The 20,006-nt window shown below is 39.6% G+C and overlaps 1 protein-coding gene across 5 annotated transcripts in view; it reads right to left on the bottom strand.

Moving 5' to 3' along the window:
- The window catches only part of lpp (LIM domain containing preferred translocation partner in lipoma), a 125,854-nt gene that overhangs the window by 59,837 nt on the left and 46,011 nt on the right, over positions 1-20,006 (bottom strand). For all 5 annotated transcript variants that reach the window (XM_028402917.1, XM_028402918.1, XM_028402921.1 and 2 more), the window contains 2 exons: positions 15,082-15,185; positions 10,254-10,376 (listed from right to left, as the gene is read on the bottom strand). In XM_028402917.1, the coding sequence (XP_028258718.1) occupies positions 10,254-10,376; positions 15,082-15,185 (227 nt within the window). The remainder of the gene's footprint in view (positions 1-10,253; positions 10,377-15,081; positions 15,186-20,006) is intronic.

The raw sequence follows: 20,006 nt of genomic DNA on the forward strand, positions 1-20,006 counted from the left end.
GCCAATATTCCTGAGCTGTCACTGCTAAAGGAAAAAAAAAACATTTTCTCACACTTTATATGTGCAAAGTCTACATTTTGTTTTGTCTGAATTTGCCCTTAAGCTTATAACAGAAGCTGACAATTCATTTTCAGTACCACTGACCTTTGTGTTGACTGCGAAACAAACAACACTGATAACTAAAGTATGAAGTGTCACATGCACATTATTATGTGTTTCTGAATTTTTCTTCTATCTTCAGCATAAATCAACTCATTGTTCTGACACTAAAACATGTGAAGGACAATGCAGGACAGCAAAAGTACACTACAACACAAGACAACAGTAAGTTACACAAACAGGGTGGAGGACAGGTGAGGTAATACATCCACAGTAAGTGGCTGAATATCTGAGGACATCTGAGATGTTAAACATAACAACAAACTAACTGTAATCATACGACTGTAGCTTACTGTATGCTTAAATATAGAGAGAGCTAACTATAGAGAGGTGAAGTGAAACCCAGATTCCGGAAAAACTCAGAAGTAAGAAAACCTCATTCAAAACCTCACAGACATTTATAAAGATGCAAATTTAAAAACTGCTGAACAACATAATCTGCCTTTACTCAAATTGTCATTTGAGGATGTGGACAATTTAAGAGGAGGAAGAAGTATCCTTACCTGGACCCTTGCTAAGGGGCAGATGTGTTGGTGTCTGTTAATTCTTAAAACACCAGCCATCAGTTGGCATGAGGACAAAAAAAGAGAGAACTGGTGTTCCTAGCCTGGCAGTCAATCATATAAAATTAGCTCATATGTCGTCATAGACATATTCTTCCATTTCTAAGCAGACGTAGACAACTTAGTGCCTGATTATATCTGACATGAATATAAGTATTGCAATTCCAGAAGACCTTAGAACTGTGCACCTAATAGACAGAATCACACTAAGGGTGTAATGGTGAGGCCTTCCCTTGAGATGCCTCCAGAGTTTGAGCCTCACAGGCGGAGCCAAAGAAAGGTCACCAACCCTATCACACTCAGAGGGAGCTGAGATACCACCAGGGTGGTCTATAGTCTACATTTTCTGCAATTGTTCACCAGACGCTATGATCAGTGGGAGACTCTGGAGCAGGCAGAGAGAGAGCTTATCATTCTGCCATGTTGTGACAGTGAGTGCCAGCCGCAATGCTCTGCCTGTTGAGAGATGGGAGTGTCACAGCATGGCTTGACTGGCACAGTGTGAAATGAGGCTTCCTTAGGGCACTCATGTGGTAGGATCCATCTCAGCAGCATTTCAAGCACTCGGCTTCAGCTAAACTGTCAGCAGACTTCAATAATGCCCATCTGTTTTGTATGGACATGACAAGTTATTACACAGACATCAGGCTATTTGACAAAGAGGAACAGTCCGGTGTGGCTGTAGAAGTGACAGTACCCCTCTTTTGGTGTTTCATACAGCCAGTCAGATAAATCATACTGTACCTGCTAATACAAATGAAGTCTTTTCCTGGAAGATGCATGTTTGAAGCGCCAAGATTCTAAAACTACTCAACGGGAAGTCTTTTACTAGCTTAGTAATTTAATGGCGAACACTAATTCCTTGGCCTCTTGTATTTAATGGAAACAAGCTGTGAACATTGGCATTGAAAACCATGTGAAACAGTTGATTATTTACAAAGCAATTATAAAGGAACAAACCACTTGTTCACATGTTACTGGGGATAAACAGAGGAAACTTGATTGCCTTCAAAGACCAAGCATTTTGTTCTGGGACTTTTAAAAGTAAAGTCAACAGTCAATGTTATGTCCATGTTCTCTTTCTGCTGTTTTATAGCCAGCCAAACAATATCGTATAAATATTGATGCTTTTGCTAGCAGGCTAGCCTAAAGCCTACCTAAAAACAACAGCATAAAAAGTATTTAACACTGAACGTCATCTCATATTTAGACATCTACATCTCCATCACGCTCTTATCTGATATAACATTCGCTCCTTCCCCATTGGTTAGCTGTTTGGAACTTTACAACACTCAGGGATTCTGAGTAAGTGCCTACGTAAAGTGAGGTCTGATCCGCACAAAGGGCCACCCTACGGTCTTGCAACCTTAAGTGAGAACGCGCTACTGAAGAGCACAAGGGTACAAATGCAGGTATTGGGGACAGCAGTGGTGCAGTGGTATAAATCAAATAACTTAAGAGTACACTTCTTAATGTCAATATTTAGCTGCAGGTTGCCAGGCTACAAGAGCAGCACATTAATGTAAACAAGAAGTCCTTCATAGGCTAGACTGTTCATTGAATCACCACTGTTGGAACTTTTAAGGTACTCTTGCGTTTATGAAACACACACCTGTGTAGATGAAGGAGCTGCATTCAATCAAGACACCGCTATTGTGGCTCTGTGTGATGCAGGCTAAATTAAATCTGGACCAAGTACCAGCTGAAACCACTACAATCCAAACACATTATACACACATAAACAAACATACAGTCTGTTGGTTGTGCGCTACCAGGAACACTCCAACTTAGTACCATCTGGACATGTCCATTACATCAACTGACTGTTCTCTTAATGTCAAATGAATCCCAGATCCTGGGTGCTACATTTATGGTGTATTCAACATTAGTTAGCTTACCCTTTCATTGTCACAACCTCTTTTCAATAGCACCACTTTCATCAACAGTCATCCTTCTAGACAGCACTCTAACACTTTCACACTTCAATTTGCTACATGGATACAAACAAAGAGACATCTTCAGTGCACTTCGCTGACTAGCTTTTAATTAAGTTGGAACCAAGACTGTAAGTGAGTCGCACATTCCTGTTCCCAGAAAGTCTGGAACTGCCAGGAGACAACCTAGTGACAGTTGAGTTGCTCTTCCTCTTTGATTCCAACTGGAAAGATGCTACTTCAGTTCAAGCCTGATACACACACATGCACGCACACACACACACACACACAACTCTTGATGCACCATGGTACAACTGGGAGGTTTCCTGGGCTTTCAATATTTTATTCATTGCACTGCACATTATTGTTTCACAGTGTGTGGATAAATCAGACAGGGAGAGCTTTTTAATTTCAACTTAAATCTTATCACAACAGACCGACTAAAATCAGAACAAGGTTTAATGGATGGAGTGCATTAGAGTTTAATAGGGACAGAAATGTCACTGCAAAAAACTGGTTACTAAATTGGTCACAGTACACAGTGTGCATGTTTCTCCTATTTTGTTTCTATCATGAGGAATAAACTGAATACCTACTCTTTAGGGTTTAAAATTAAGTGACAGTTCTTATAAACCTGGAATTGTAATAGTTACATTCTAAAATGTGTAAAAGGGGAAGGAAACAACAACAACATCAGTTACCACCTGCTGTGCCTGGCACAGTGACACTGTTTATGCTTTCACTTTGCATTCTTTTGTGTGCACATTAGCAAAAAATGATATATAATTTTCATTGGATGTGGGCCAAATCTGTCAGCCTCTAAGGTCCGTGAGGAATGTACAATCAAACAGATGCACATGATGAATGATTTAACAGATATTCATTAGCTGATCTGTAATTATATATTTCCTCTATTATATAACACTAATATACTGCTGTTTTTATGCAAGATTCTTAATAGATATTACATACCGTATGTTTTGAAAACAATGTGGATGTTGCAGAACCTCAGTAGCTGATTCATTTGATTACTAGAAATGCACTACAGGTCAGTGTGAACTAGAGGTCACAGCAGTTGAAGCTTGTGTAGCCTCTACCAAAACAGTGGTGCTGCTCTGGTGCTTGATGAGCACACTGTTTTGACACTCATCTGGGCCTCCTTGTTATCTCCCCCACAACAGATCTGATGTGCTTAGACAGGCCTACGCTGCACATTAGTAGGGCTGGTTGGGTTCAGATTGCAGTGCAGCACATTGGAAGGATTTAGCATGAACATGCTCTCTTTTGTTTCCTCAAATCACCGGGCCAAACAAAAAGAGTTATTGAATATTAGAATGGGGTCTCAAACGAGTAGCAACTACTGCAGCTGGAATGAGGTAAATGAGGTAAAGCAAATGTGAGAATGTGATGCCACTGATGGCCACTAAATGCTTTTTGATGCTTTTCAGCCACATCATATTATTTGGAAGAATAATAGTGCAAGGGTTGCAGGACTTTTTAAATCTGTTTGCCCTGCACCTTGGCCGACCACATCTACAACCTGATGGCAGGAACTTCTACTCTCAATGCAGGGAGGTAAGTTAGTATGTTTACTACAAAATTTCTAAGTTTATGATAAAAATACACCATCGGGTAAACCTTTGCACAAACAGTATGTAAGTGAGTCAATGTTTGTTTTTTAGGTATTACTGCACCACCTCAACAGCCTGATTTTGCGAGGGAGAACAGGTGCAAGTAGCCATATAAAGTCTATGATCATGCCTTTCATCACTGATAGGAGCATTTGCACCACTTTCAAAAAACCTTTACTACAGGACCATGATAAGGATCATCAAGTTTACAATAACTCAAAATGCCTAAAACAGAGCTTATTGTGTCTGGTGCTATGCTCTGTAGTCTCTGTACAACTTCCACAATAGTTCTGGTCAAAATGTCTTCATGGCCTTTGGATGTATATATACAGGAGTGACATATTACTGTGGGAACTTCCTCAATAAATAAAATGGACATAGGACCATGGACAAAAGTTTGGGGGTATACAGTGATTCCCTGATTACTACATACCGTGTCATACCGATTTTTGTTAACAAACAGAGCCCCACACCTAATATTTTCCCAGTCATTATTGGAGCCTCAGTAATGGTTTGCAAAAGCCAATTATTTCCATGCAATGTTGTCGATCCTGCTGCAAGCCACGTCTCTCTAATGGCAACAACACACGCAGTTATTTATTCCAAAAGGAAGTTCACATCTGACTGCAGAATGTCGACCTTATTATGAAGAGACTGTGCATTGGCAAGGACGATCGAGGGAAGTGGATGCCCCTTTTGTTTAGGCCTCTGGCGCACTCTGCCATGTCTGCCCCTTAACTCCTCACCATTTATTTGGCCTCCCAGCTTCTGCTATCCACGGACCATGCTGGAGGATCTTTCTAGTGAATGCCAGTGGATTTTCCGCCACTCCTATGCCCAAGTCCCTGAGTAGCAAAAAAGCCTTACAACTGTACTGGGGTGAGTCAGGATACTATCAAAGTCCACTCCCAAAACAACAAAGGAGTAAGAAGGTAGATTCCAAAGCAGGCTAAAAACTTTTTGCCAGTCATTTTGTGATCATTTGGAAATGATTGTTCTCATTAGAACACAAATGTAGTGATAGAATTTTTGAGGCAATTGAAACAGCTGTTGAACAGCTGAAAAACTTAAAAAGCCATGAAGCGAGCCGTCACATTCAAGTCCTGTATTAGACTGTGCAGCCACGTCTCCGTGTAACACATGATACTGGCCTCTCGGTACTCCCATTGGGTCCGTGCGAGCACCTCCAGCTCGTCCATCTTATTAGCCAGGGACCTGACGTTCACCGTGATGATAGCGGGGACACAGGGTTTAAAACGCCGTTTCTGTCTTCTCCTCCTCAGCTCGTCTGGTATTTGGGGCTTCTTTCCGACAACAACAATAAACAATGCTGGTCTTCTAGGCATTACTGCTGGGGGCCATGAGTAACCCAAGCACCGCAAAAAGGAGAAAAATGTATTCAAACTCTGAATCATGTTGTTTAAATACTTAGGTTGAAAAAAAAAACAGGACAAAAACACGAACAAAAGTAGACGTACATAAGCACACTAAACACTAAAAAAGTTAGAAAACACGCAAAAACGCTGGGAGCTGCTACTACAAGCTGCCGTCTGAGACAGCGCCATCTTGTTTAATCAAGCAGTTAAAGGTCAATTTAAAAAGTTGACTGAAGCAAATCCAGAAAAGGCTGTTACCACCAGCCCGCCCACTGTGTGATGCCCTTGTCAACCTTTCTACAACCTTGCGAGCATACCTAACATCAGGGTTAAGGGTATGTTTAAAAGAAAACACACACACACAGTCATAACATGAAACCCATTTTGCTTCTGCTGTCGTTTTCAAGGACAGAAATGTCGAGCCCATGTTACGTTTTTCTGGAGAGGACAGCTGAACATGAACTTTGATCTAATGGCTGTGGGGCAGAAGTAGCAGCCACCAAGGGTCCTTTAAATCTGCTAATGTCCAACTGCAAATGAGATTTTCTAAACAAAAAACACCAATCTACTCTGTGGGGTTAATGATGATAACATTCTGTGTATTCAAATCCAGTATTACAAGTGATGACAGAACCCTCTAACACTGTAAAGACCCAAACCTCATTATCAGGTCTGACTTTATTTCTGCTGTCACAAGACAAAACAAACAAACTGTAACACAGACTTAGTTAACTGTGTCAAAATAACAAATGGCATCTAAGATGGAACTGGAGAGAGAACAAATGGGAATTATATAATGATCACATTTCATTACCCACTGTTATGCCACAGAGAATACCAACTAAAGCAAACTAAATTGTTTTGATGTCTGTGAAGCATCAGTGCCGGCTGAATGTTTGCAGGAACGCTACTTAGGTTTTTATGAATGAGCAGCAACGTCCATTTCAATTTCATCTGAGAGGGGAACACACTTAAGGTCCCCGCACCGATCCCAAGTTTAACATCAGGAGGGGAACATTTCTCAGACTCTTGAAAGGGAGAGCTCAGGGTGGCCTATTGATTTTTGGAAGGCTGGCTCTGTGATTGCTTGTGCGCAGGAAGCTGTAAATCAAGAGCACTCGTTACTCTTTTGCTTATACAAGCGGAAGATTACTGCGCAGCAGTTGTACCAACGCCAGAGCATGAAACCTGGCCCATTACGTACACAGACCAGTGTTTTGCTGTAGAATAATGCATTGAAAGAGCCTGAGCGTGGACTGACAGGAGCAGCTGGGTAGGGGAAAAGGTCAACCTGAGTTAATCAGCTAGAATCAGCATCAGCTGAGAGTAACAGTGTGTGTGTATATGTGTGTGTACATATGCTTGTAACACTGGAAAATAAACAATCAAATAGAAAGCTGAATCTTTTCAACATGCAGAAAGCTCTGAGAGACAGGGGGCACAGAAACAACAGAAGGGCATCATGATAGCACAGGGATGTTGGAAAAACAGGGTTAAGTCGACAAAATGTCTGATGCACAACATTTCATGATTTATATATGTCAGGGCATGTATGTGCACTCTGCTGGGACACAGGTGGTGTTGCTCTTAACCCATAACCCCAAAAGCATGCAGCGGATTATGGTAAAAATAAACATGCAGAGACTTTGACCCTGACAGGTAGAACCACCACGACAGCCATACATTAGTTAGTAAGACATTGGGAAGCTGGCCTCTCACAGAGCTGTACAGGTGCACATCAATTTTTCAAGCCATGTTGACAAAAGCTTTCAGACTCCTGCTCTAATATACTGTATACTGCACATGTTTTTCCCAACAAAGGTATGCACTTACACTATTATTTTATTTAAGAATAAAACACCCTGCACTCCCACATCCTAAAAAGTGTATGTTTCCACGTATTCCTAGTGTATGTGTGGGCTTCTCTGAATTGTTAGAATGTATATGTGTAATAATAAGAAAAACAATGCTTTTTCATTGTGCTCTTCATGCCTGCAGGTAGGACTGATTTTTTACTCTATAACACTCTGGCTGTTGTAGCATATGACACATTTTCACATGTTTGTACAAAAAAATACAAAGTTTCTGTCCACTAGCTAGCTTTTAATCTGAAATGATCACAGTAGGAGTTGAGTTTGTACTAACATGTAAATGGTAAATGGTTTTGTATGTTGTTAACCATTTCAGGACACAATCCTGCTCGGTGGACATGCATGCGACAGCTACAGTATATGACAAATTACACCTAACAGTAACAAATCAGAAGTACAACAGACGCTTAATGCAAGTCTGCTTTGAGGAATATCTGCTGCAGTTGAGGCAAAAAAAATCCATGGTTATAGAAATAACAGCCAACTCTGTCCACTGACTTGGGCCTTGAAAAACATGGTGTACAACACGCTGATACTTAGTAGTGTGTTGTGGAGTTGCTTGCATTTCTTAGCACTTTTTAGAGACTCTTTATGTTAAGCCAAAGTAACCATACACTAACTTGAAAATTAAAAAAGAAACCACAACTAAATACTTTTCAACCTTATTGGTAATTAAAAACACGTGCTAAGATGTCTGCTGATGCTTCACAGAGAAGCTGCTCAAGCAGCTTGTTTCTACTTTGTGTTAGACTTGTATTCATTGTGGACTTTATTGTTTTGATTGGTTTTTTTTGCAGCAAAAGTAACTTAGATGCTGCAGATTTTGTGAAAGTTTGGTTAAGGTTTGTGCAACAGTTGTATGGAAACGTGGAATAGAGGAGCACAGTTGTGAGTATGTGGAGCCTGTGTGTGCATTGCACATGAGTCACGAAGGATCACACAGACAGCTGATGAGACCTTTCGTTAGGATGTCTGCGATGAGTTATTTGGTCCAAAGGACATTTCTTCAGGTTTTATGAGCACACAATTTCATGTTATTACAGTTTCCCATTTAACATCCGCACCTATGGACACACTTGTTCACCGCAACAATAAGCGTACTAGAAATCATCATGTCATATTTTACTTATTGCTTTTAATGTCTATCATTTCAGAACCACAGAGCTCACTGCCTGTCTCTCTGTATCCGCTTTGTTTCCCAGTGTGGTGCAATAATTCTAACTTTGTGTGAAGTACAGCCTCTAACCAGAGAGCCAGGAGTCATGAAACCAAAGGACGTCAGCAGTTGCAGCCACCATTTTTTTGGTCTCTTTGTCACACTGCAAACGTTCCACACAATAGTATACTCTCAAACATCCTCTATACCCAACACAACATTTTACATTTGAAGTATGTCTGTAATCAACAGCTCCTCCCGCACATGAAAGGTCAGTGGATGTAAATATGCACATTTTGTATGAGGACACAGATGCTAATGTGTGGCTAACTGAACAGCTCTGTCAATGATTTACTTCTAAACCCTGCTTACCGTTTAACATATACATCCTTTAATATTTAAATAAAACAGACAGATATGGTATATAGGCTGGAAAATAATTCACACAATCAGCACTATAACAGTATGTTTCTGTCAAAATATGCACGGTGCATGTAGCTTTCACAGAGAGCACAGTTTCAGGTATTACATTTTTGCTTGAATATGTCACTAGAGATCTCATCTGCATGGTGTTGTAAGCCCCACTGAGCCTCCCTTCTCCAAACACAATTGGTTAGGTTTTTTTATCCGCTTGTCCTACATTTATTGTGTGTCAAACAATTTAGTGAACTGCCCAAGGCTTTGACTTTCTGAAGTTGCTCTTAATATCTTTTAATATCAACTAATGATTTAGGTCAAAACTCATTTTTTCATTATTGCTTTAAAAAAAATATGCAACGCATGGGTCTGTTTCCTGTAGGTAAATAATGTAACAGTACCTCTTTCATATTTAAAAGCTATGTTAAAGGATGTTTGCATAAGCAAGATGTTGATTGTCAAAGTTAAAGGAGTTGTATTTGTGACACTTACACAGTATATGTATCTTATTCATCTGCCGACAACACTCGATCGTAATATAAAGTGTAAATGCACACAGTATGCATTGCAAATGCAATATGATCAGTTAGACTGTATCCTGAGACTCACATAGTGACGGCATCTCAGCCATGTGTAAATTTAATCTGCACATCAACACATTCTTAAGAAACAAATTAAGAGATTAAAGGTCACCTAACAGCAGCTCTTCCTTGACTGACTCCATCAAACCGATAAAAGCACAGGTAGTAGCAGTAAGGATAGGTTGGCCAGGGAGAAAAATGAACTCCATTCCTTTTTGTTAAGTATAGCACCAAACATGCCTGTTTTGGCCTTATATAGTTTAATGTCTATAATGCAATCTGTACTTTCTATTAAGATTTTAAAACCTCAAGAGCTAACTGTGATTATTAACCATTTTCTTGACATTAGAAATTTCCACAGAAATCACAGATACCACATACAACAGCAAATCCTGTAAATGTCAATTAAAATTCATATGTAAAATTGATGCAATACTCCTGAAACATGAAAAGCCAACCAGGTGTTACATCTCTGATCTGTCTGAAGCAAAACAAAATGTCTGCGTGCATATTAAAATGTTCATTGTATCTATGTAGATAGGTGTATGCGGTGCTGGGTACATACTTGTGTACTCCGTGGCTTGTAGGGTGAGCTGCTCTCCAAGTCTGCAAGGATGCTGGTGAGGGAGTCGATCTCTGCATCCAGGCTGGAGCGCCTCTCTTCCAGGGTTTTCTCTGGTCCTTTAAACTACAATAAAACATCCCATATAGTCGCTTCAGAAAGTATTCAGACACCCGAACGTTGTTGCAGTGATAACATTGACATTTGGCATACAATCTACAGTTAATGACACATAATGACAATGTGAATTTTTGCAAATGTATTTAAAATCTGAAACACATTCACAAAAGTTTTCAGAGAAGGCCAGGCCATGACAAGGTCAATCAAAGACTGTGGCGCGCTCAATTTGCATCGCATTGCCCAAGACTCTGATGTGTGTACTACGCAGCAGGTTCCTCAAGGACCTCTCTTTAAAATTCATTCTGGGTTCAGTTTAAATTGGTCAGTCTGTCCCTGCCACTCAGAAGCACCACCATAGCATGATGAAGATACCACCACCATGCTTCACTAAAGGGACACCAGCAGTGTTTGTTATTCAGCAGGCACTTTGGGTGAGGTTTACTAAAGAGCAACTCTTTGAAAAGCAAACTTTTTTCCACTTTATTTACAGATACAGCTTGAGTTGAAATGGTTCAGCTACTTTCACTAGTGCTCACAAATTTAAGGACAGACCTTCATCAATGAAGAGTAATTCTGACTATGTGCTGCTCAGAGACATTCTCCCCCTCCACTTGTTCAACTTTGGATTACAGTTTCTAAGTTCATGTCTCACCTTGACCTCAGACAAACCCTTTGAAAGCTCCACATCAATAGCGGAGACATCTCTCAAAGAGAAATGTGGCAAGAAATAAGAAGCAATGTATTGTCTGAAAGACAACTTTCAGAACGTGGTGCACTATTCATCTCCTGCTTTTCACTAGGCTTGGATTTACAGTATTTAATTCCTAATGCGTTAATAATCACAGCCTCATACAGCAGCATTTCAAACAATATGATCAATTCTTTATAATTACAGACATAAAAAGTGCTCTAAAAGCCATGATAAAATTGCTGCATTTTTGTTGAACTGGTTTATCACCAGAGGAAGCTTGAAAGCATCAGTAACAGGTTCACTCCAGCCGCACTCCCTGATTTATTTATCAATATTTTTTTTCTATTTTACCTCAGAGAACAATACAATTGAAAAGATACAAAATATTTAAGCAAAAGGGAAACAAAACTGCTAGACAAAAATCTGGAAAGTAGGTAAAATGATTTGACCGTTAGTGACACTGAGTTTTCTACAAAATTCCCGGTAATTTCTCCACAGAACGACAGATATATTTTTAGTCTTCTGAACTATGCTGCAACTGCAAGAAGACTTCTTGCAATTGCCTGCGGGGGCTTTTTGAGTTGGCTGGATCAGTGACTGCTTCTTATTCTAATGTTATGTGTTTGGATTACCTGTCACAATCTATTACAGGCAGGGCTTGCCTCCATTTGGAGTAGAGCTGCTGCTTAAAACATCTAAGGCAATCATGAAAGGGAGTAAACAAAGCAAAACACTAATGGCTTGTCTCAAATCAACAAAAGAAAAAGCAGGCAAACTTGTTTAACTGTGATAACGAGGAGGATGAAAGGAAACATCGTAGTCTTTGTGCTGTGTCGGAATTTGCTATGTAGGACTTCACAAAGTGGACAACAGCCATGATGAGAGATGTCTTTCTCCAGCTTTTACATGTCAGGATCCAAACTTCTCTCACCACCAGCGTGATGAAGACAAGATCACACACACTTCAATCCCTGATTTATTCATTTAGAATGTACAACTGCTGAAGCTCAGAGAGAAAGAGATGAAGACATTTTGATTGATATCTATTTCTTTTTTTCCGAACAGCACCAACATTTAAAGACTTCAGCTCACATAATGAAAATGCCACTGCTCTGTTCATGAATTATGTTTCAGAGTAGCATCACTCTACTCAGGGGAAGCACTTGACAAACTAATGAGGCACTTAAAGGACCAGAGTGTAGAATTCAACAACATCTAGTGGTGAGGTGCCAGACTGCACCCAAATGAATACCTCTTTCTGGTGCTCTCCCATGCATGTAGCAGAACCCGCACTGGCCCTTCAGTATAACAATGCTAATTGGCCTTTTTAGAGTTAATGTTTGGTTTGTCTGGTCATAAACATGATGGTACTAAATGCACACATTATGTAAACGTGGTTAAACAGCACAGAGAGCAGAGAAACCCATCAGTGACTTTATCTCTATTTGCTGAGTGTGTAAACTGTCCTCATTTGTTGTCATGGTGATGTACCAGCAGTATACTCTCAGAGGCAGCAGCATGCTTTCAGATCCGAGTACCTCCTAAAAGACTGCTAACTAGGGGTGGGACAGTTCAGAAAATAAATCCGAACCGTTCGGTACACGTGTTTCGGTTCAGGGCGCATGTTCTGTTCGGTTCTGGACATGCGCATCAAGTAATACCGGGAGGCATTTTTACCACAGCATGGAGACGAGTGTTGGCAACTTGGCGTCTCTCTCGCTACATTTGGCGGCTTTTCAAAACTTTTTTTGTTTGTTGTTGTGTTCTTAAATGGCTTCTGTTATGATCTGGCGCTATATAGAAATTAAAAAGAAATGAAATGACTTGACCTGATATAATGATGGAAACGCTGACCTGATTCTTAAATATGTTGAATGTTGGATAATTAGGATATATTTTGTGCTCATCTGGTATTTCCAGAGTGTTAAAGTAGAAAAAACCTCAACAATGTGAACCGGACCGAAAACCGTGACCTCAGAACCGTGATACGAACCGAACCGTGGATTTAGTGACCCGTTCCACCCCTACTGCTAACATAATCCCAATTCTAATTCCCATCCTGAAAATTCCCAGATTAGTCGCATCCCAAGATATTGCTTTACAATATCTGTTTGTGAGGTTTGTGCTTGTGTTAAACAGTTTGAGTTTGTATTTACAAACATTTACATTCAATATTTCTGTAGTATATGATAGTGACAGTATATGATATGTAGTAAAAAGCCTGTTGTTTTTTAATCCATTTACAGGTAATAACATGAAAACTAAATATAAAACTAAATCTGATTTCCCTACATCGTACACTCTGGTCCTTCAATTTCTTATCTAACATAACTATATAACTTGCAAAGCAGCTGGATTCTGTCAGCTTTGTGAGATCAAGGAAGGCCTGAAAGCTATGTACTTACAGTGGAATACTCAGCACCCATGGGTGTTTTTTAGGAGTGACATGGGACAACAGCAAAAAGAGTCTGTTTGTTCTCATGCTAACAGGTTGTTTCTTTCTTTCTTTTTAAACAAAGACAGTCTACCAGCATTCTATTACTTGCTTCATATGGTTCATCCAGTCACTTGTCTCAGGTTGGTGTCTTGGCCTAATTCTAAAAGTGAGAAGAAAATGATAACATAAAAAAGGAAAGGAACTAATGGTCCTGAATAATAATCATGGACATTCTGCAAACAGTTTTTTCTACTACAAATTTTGAATGTGTGGAGATTGAAATACTCAAAATGATTTTTGTGACATCTTTACTACCTAAGGCCTATTGGTTGAGTAACCTCCACCCGGGCCAGCATAGAAACACTAAAAGGCCTAATTTCCTGTTCTTACTTTGACTGATTATAAACAACGAAAGCTACAGTACAGACTGCTGTTCACCAGCTTGCACAAAAGATCTGACATCAACTGAAATTGCTGTCTTTCAGAGAAGGCTGCTCACTTGCACGATGCATTTTCTCTTTTTTATCTTAACTATGCCTTTATTTACCAGAAAATGTAGTCATAGAATGCAGGTTGAAGAAAACTGATATAACCCAAAGATTAACTATTGTGTATAAATCAATAAAAATGACATTTAAAACATTTAAACAAACAAATAAACACATATTTAGACCGTGCATACGTTTGAAAACTATTGAACTGAAAGCATTTAAAATTTTAAACAAAAAAAAATCATATCAATCAATCATTTTCTTTCTAATAATACAAGGGCACACTGCATTCCACTCATATTTCTCTTTGTCAGAGCCAACTCTAACTGCTTTAGAGGACAGTAGGTCCATCGGTTGCCTGAGTCTAACATTTGCTTGGTTAAACAAAAGAATGAGACTGTGCACTGTGAGTATCATGGAGAGTAGCAGCGAGAGTGCCTGTAGATTAAGGTCATAACATTGCATGAGTGTACGTGTGCTGCTAATCATATGGTGCAGGCTTATACTCGTCATGTTTATACTTTGCGTGGGAAGAGCAATGAATTTACACACACAGCATAACTTATTTAAATAATGCAACATTCTGTCTCCAAACTTAAAAAGCAAGCATTTATTGTGGAGAGAAAACTGGCCAGATCAAATGAGCAGCTTGAAGAGGAAGATTTTTACTTTCTGCTTACACTAAACAAAGGAATGTGAAACACTTGGAGGGCTTCTCAGCAGAGGTCAAGTGCTGAGAGTTTCAGCCAGAGCACAGAGGCCAGATATCCCCTAAGGGCCAAATGCCTGTGGGTATTATGACCAGCAAAGCAAAGTGACCATGCTCCACCAATAGGTGTCAGCATTCCATCCTTCCTGCATTAGAGCTCTCAGAGAGGATTGTGTGTGTGTGGCTTCTTGAGCTTAGAGTGGCTGGCTCCAGGCAGCATCTGGAGCTGGCTGTCTCTGCAGTTGGCTGCAGGTCAAATGGACAGATTCTCTGGACATGGAACATGAACTCACTATAGAGCTTGGGGCCGACTTTGCTTTCTGTGCTGACTCTTAGAGAGTTACTGACATCCAAGAAAATTTAAAACAACAGCCGCCTCTCACCTGATAATCGAATGAGTTCACCAGCGGTGGAGAAGGGAAGGAACCAGGAGATGATAGGAAACCAGTTGAGTCGTCGGCAGGTGGCGGAGGGGGAGGGTAGTCCTCTGGGATGGAGACACACATACACCAAGAACAACAAAAACGGCTCATTAAATACTTCCCCTTTTTTCTACAGCCAAACTGTCACAATTTCAAGGTTAGATTACACAGTAAGACTGCGTAACTTTCTGAGTGTAAATATATATCGGCTCTGCAGAGGGAATGACTTTAGAACAACATTTCCTCAGGCTACTTTTAAATAAAATATATAGAAATAAAAACACAAATATTGCAGATAAAACACATTAGTCAGGAACAGAGGGGGTGATGGTTTAAGACATGTCAGGTTCTGGCTGGTTGCTGACAAATTCTAAATGGAGCACCACTTAGAAAGTTCCTTACTGTGTAGCACAACAAGGTTAGCAGCAGCTTTCTCCATTGTGCATAGCATCGTTATTATAAACATCTATGCATGAACACATCTGGAGTCACCCATTCACCACTGTACTTTTCTGTAATGCTGTTGCTACCAGAGCCACAAATGCTTCAACTTTAGATTAAAGCTGCAATAATATTTCTTTGTAATAAGAGTGGATTTAATAGATGTCACTGGTGTAAAGGATGTTGTTTGTTGTGACAAGCCCAAAGAGAAATATCCTATTTCTGCATTTTGCCTCATTTTGTTATATAATGTATCTTAGCACCTCTTATCTGTTTGTTTAGGGCCCCACAAATGAAAAGTTTAGGGTAATTTGACCACACTTGTTTCAGCAGAGGCAGCTGTGTAACAGACAGGTGTGGCAGTACGGCATTGTTGTTGTGCCTTTAAGGAGGCAGTGGAGGTGGAAAATGGCATGGCAACTTATTTCATACTGCCTACAGCAAAGTGCATCAGTACAAATTCTGAAAATTAGCAGAATCCGGATCAGAATTTTACACAAACTTTTACACCATAATTTGCAGATGTGTACTGTAAAATCAAGTCCTATTTTTAAAGAGGTCATACAGAGAAGGAGAGCGAGACAAAGATGTGAACGTTCGGTATCCCATGTCAATAGATTGACACACATAATTGCAGCAATTTGGTTAACTAAGAAGTACTAATCTGGAGTAAGCATGTAAGCATGTGTTTTTTTTTCCTCTCTCTGAGATTGGAAATGTAAATGTTGTGTTACAAAAGGGTTAGACTAGGTGTTTGCTCTGCCAGAAGGGAAGAAACACGCCAAATTTGTAGCTCTGAAGTCCACGCTAATCCAAGGATTGCATCCAGCCACATGTTTCAGACAGGATAAGGAGTTACGTGCCAAATTAAATTCTGATTTGGCTTCTCTCGACACAGGACTTAAGACTGAATCATTTGACCGTGTACTTCTAAGTACCAAACCAGACATGAGCTTTGCAAATTAAAGGCTTTTATGAGACGTAATGGGAATTTGTTCCAATGCTAAGACTTTGATGAGTCCTGTTCAAAAATTCCATTTGCTTTCCATAGCTTTTATCTGTTTTCATTAGAATCTAATTGATGTCATCAATGTAGTTTATCCAAGGCAGCTGACCAAATTAATTAAGCATGGTTTTCACTTGCCTCAACAAAACGGCAGAAAGAAAAAAAAATGAAGTGAAGATAGAGATAATGCAGCATGGTAAAAATTGGACACGTCTGCGTCTTGAGCATTACTACATTCAAGAAATTGTTGAGCATTGCATTAAACATTCCCTCTGGGCACTTGAGGGCCTCCATGTGAATTGTTTATATAATAACCTTGTGACCTCCACTAAAACTCCAGAGTGTAACAGCTCCTCTAAAACCTCTGGGAGAGAAAATAAAATATGCTGCTCGACAACAAGGCTCTGCCCCGGTGCGCCCTCCCTTCCTGCTCCAGCACAGATCCTTTTTGCCAGAATATAAGTCACTTGTAACTTGTGGCTCACAGAGAATTAAAACATTAAGTTTCATGTACATTTCTCTCAAGCATCAAAGATGTTTTGGAGTTATCATTTCAGGAAACACAAGAGTTGTAAATGTTTCAGAGTAACATGTTTTATTGAAAAGGTCTTACAGTTCTGTATGTGGAACAGTGGAAAGCAGGACTTGGAACTGGAGCAGGGGTCATTAGGCATCTTTGCTGAAAGGATCCTCTAGTTATTCCCTGCCTTGACCTTATTTTCCTCGCGTTCGTCAATGTGCCAGTCATTTAGAAGTGAAATGTGTTAATGTGCTAATGTAAACCATCATTGCTGGCAGTCTTTATATTCCCTGTAGTGCTTTCAAACAAAACGATTTTCTCTCATAACGACTGCACTCAACCTTGAAATATGTTTGTGGCTGATTCAGGGTCAGCAAAGAATCCACTGCTGAATAGAATTCTTTTAAATTAAGTGGTATGTAATGTTATAGTTTATTACCATAACTGAACATTCTTCTATAAATGATGAATATGCATCATGATGGACAATCTGAAGCCATTCAAACAAGACATTATTTTACTGCTAGAGCTCTGGGATGCTTAAAACACAGCCTGTCAGAGAGGTTGTGTGATAAGCATCAACATGCAGTAAGTTAAAACTGAAACACAAGTGGAGGTTTCTTGTAAACAGACCAACATCTTCTTTACATTCAATGCAGTCACTACCTTATTAGATATTAGAAACGCAGAAAAATAACACAAAAAAAATTACAAGGTGAGAAAAGTTTTGCACCCAGAATGCGTGCTGCCCTCAAGCTTGTTGCCTTGTGCTAACAGGCATATTATTAAATGTGTTTTACAAGTTTTTACATGTAGCTCAGACGTCTGTTTGCCCCGCCAGCTTTGTTTTCAGGATCTTGAAGATCTCTGTCCATGTGTGGCCCACAGGATTTATGAAATAAATGCTTGTGCAACTTCATCCAACAGCAAGCTGATGGCTGCAGCTCTTCATTGCTGTGGCTCTTCCTCCTACATTGTTCCTCTGCACTGTTCTTCTTGTATAAAATGCCCCGACTGAATCTGGCAATGAACTACCGAGTCCATATTAAAAAAAATTTAGAAGTTCAATTCGGGCAGCAGCCCTGGAGTTGTGCCAAATGATGTGTTTTAAAACCCCTGTATTTCCCCTTAATGCTATCTCCCAAAAAAGTTTATTCTAGTAGGGGAAACGCAAGATCAGCTACATTTATTTACCCTGTACCACGGCGTATTAGGGCCATTGTAAGAAAAAAAAATACTGACCCGGAAGATGAGGGGGGGCTAATATTCTGAGATTGCATTACTGTAAAAATCACAGGAAAAAAATAAAAGGTTTGGTATCCCCCCTTACGACCACTGGAACTCTTGAAACAACATTTGGGACTTGGCAACTTAACCTGCATTTCTATGACCAGAAGGACCAAGTTCCAGTTTCAGTTCCTATACTCCTGCAGTCAATATTAGCATAAGACCTGGAAATTTGGATGAATGCTAAAAAACGTCTTTTGCACAGGTATGTAGTCAACTTATGTACAAGTCTAAATCTGAGGCAAAATGAAAGCAGGAAATAATGTAAATGACTTATTTATATAAAGCATGGGGGCTGTTTTAAGTATTGCAATGTGGTGGGAAAGAGTAAGAAAAAACTAATTTGCCATGCAAACAGAAAACTACTTTTTTTCTGTTTCCTCTGAATTTTTCTACTTCTCTTTCTTTTACCAGAACATTCTTTCTAAGCTGTTCTTTTCCTAATCACATAGGACAGTGAAACTATGACGTAGTATCTGGGGAAACATCCTAAAAACCTAAAATAAATGCTGTCTTTGTATTATGCTGTAAACACCTTCTGCTTTTTTCTTTCCTTCTGTCTTTATTTACTTTATATCTTCTCATTGTTGAATGATATGGAGTCACTACAAGGACCTGTGGTACTGTCTGTAAAAAGGTAACCTTAAAACTCTATACCAGTGCCTACAAGTCTGAGGAGGGATTGATGGTGGCCAAAGTTTGATATGTGTTATACAAGCAGGTTGAACTCTTCTGTTCTGTAAGAAGACCTCAATTGCCATCCTTTTGACAGTGATGATGTCATTGTGTGATTCACAACTGCTTAACTAAGAATGTCAGTGCAGGAGGCGGACTACTTTAAAAAATGGACTACTTTTCTTACAGGCCATGCATCCACTCTTGTATTTCCAGTGAAATATACAACAAGCTGTAACCTTGAGTCTTCACTGTGGTCCACAAAGACTTTATCTACTTTGCATTACCCTTGCACCTTTTATTTTTATTTCTAATAAATCTAAAACTGACGCAGGTTTGAGCTGGTAAGAACTCCCTGTTCTGCAGGTAGCGCTGTGCTAATGCTGTCATGCTTTTAGCAGTGTGAACCAGGCAGAGTGAGAACAGTTCCTGTGCCATGAATGAAGCTGGCTCCATTTGTGACAATGGCAAGATGAAAGCTCCAAGTGAGCACTAATGAGAGAAGCAGCAGGAACACCTACTTAATACGACAACTTCCCCTATCTTTATTGAGCAATTACTTTTAAGTAGCTGCTTTGTGAACAAGGAATCCTAATCAGTGATTAAAGTTATTTGAGAGACCATAAGAGGTATACTTGGTTATCAGGAACCCTAGTATTGTTAAGGGGATGGTAAAAGGGTGGCGATGGATCCAGCTGTGACAGTGAGGCTAATATTAAACTTTGTTTTTTCAAGTAAGTGATATATTTATTAACACTTCAAGTACTGTATGGCTAATATCTGGTAAATGTGATGTGAGTGTAGAAGCTTTTTACTGTACTGTTTAACTAGACTAGTCTCGTTTTTTAAGTAGTTGTGGTGAGGATTAGTAAATTCTGTGGGGGAGGAAGACTGTGCTGAAGGTTGAGCATATGTTTACATATTTACATATGTACAATATTATCAGTGTTACATGTG

Source organism: Parambassis ranga, chromosome 4, assembly GCF_900634625.1.
Source record: "Parambassis ranga chromosome 4, fParRan2.1, whole genome shotgun sequence".
Taxonomy (NCBI): domain Eukaryota; kingdom Metazoa; phylum Chordata; class Actinopteri; family Ambassidae; genus Parambassis; species Parambassis ranga.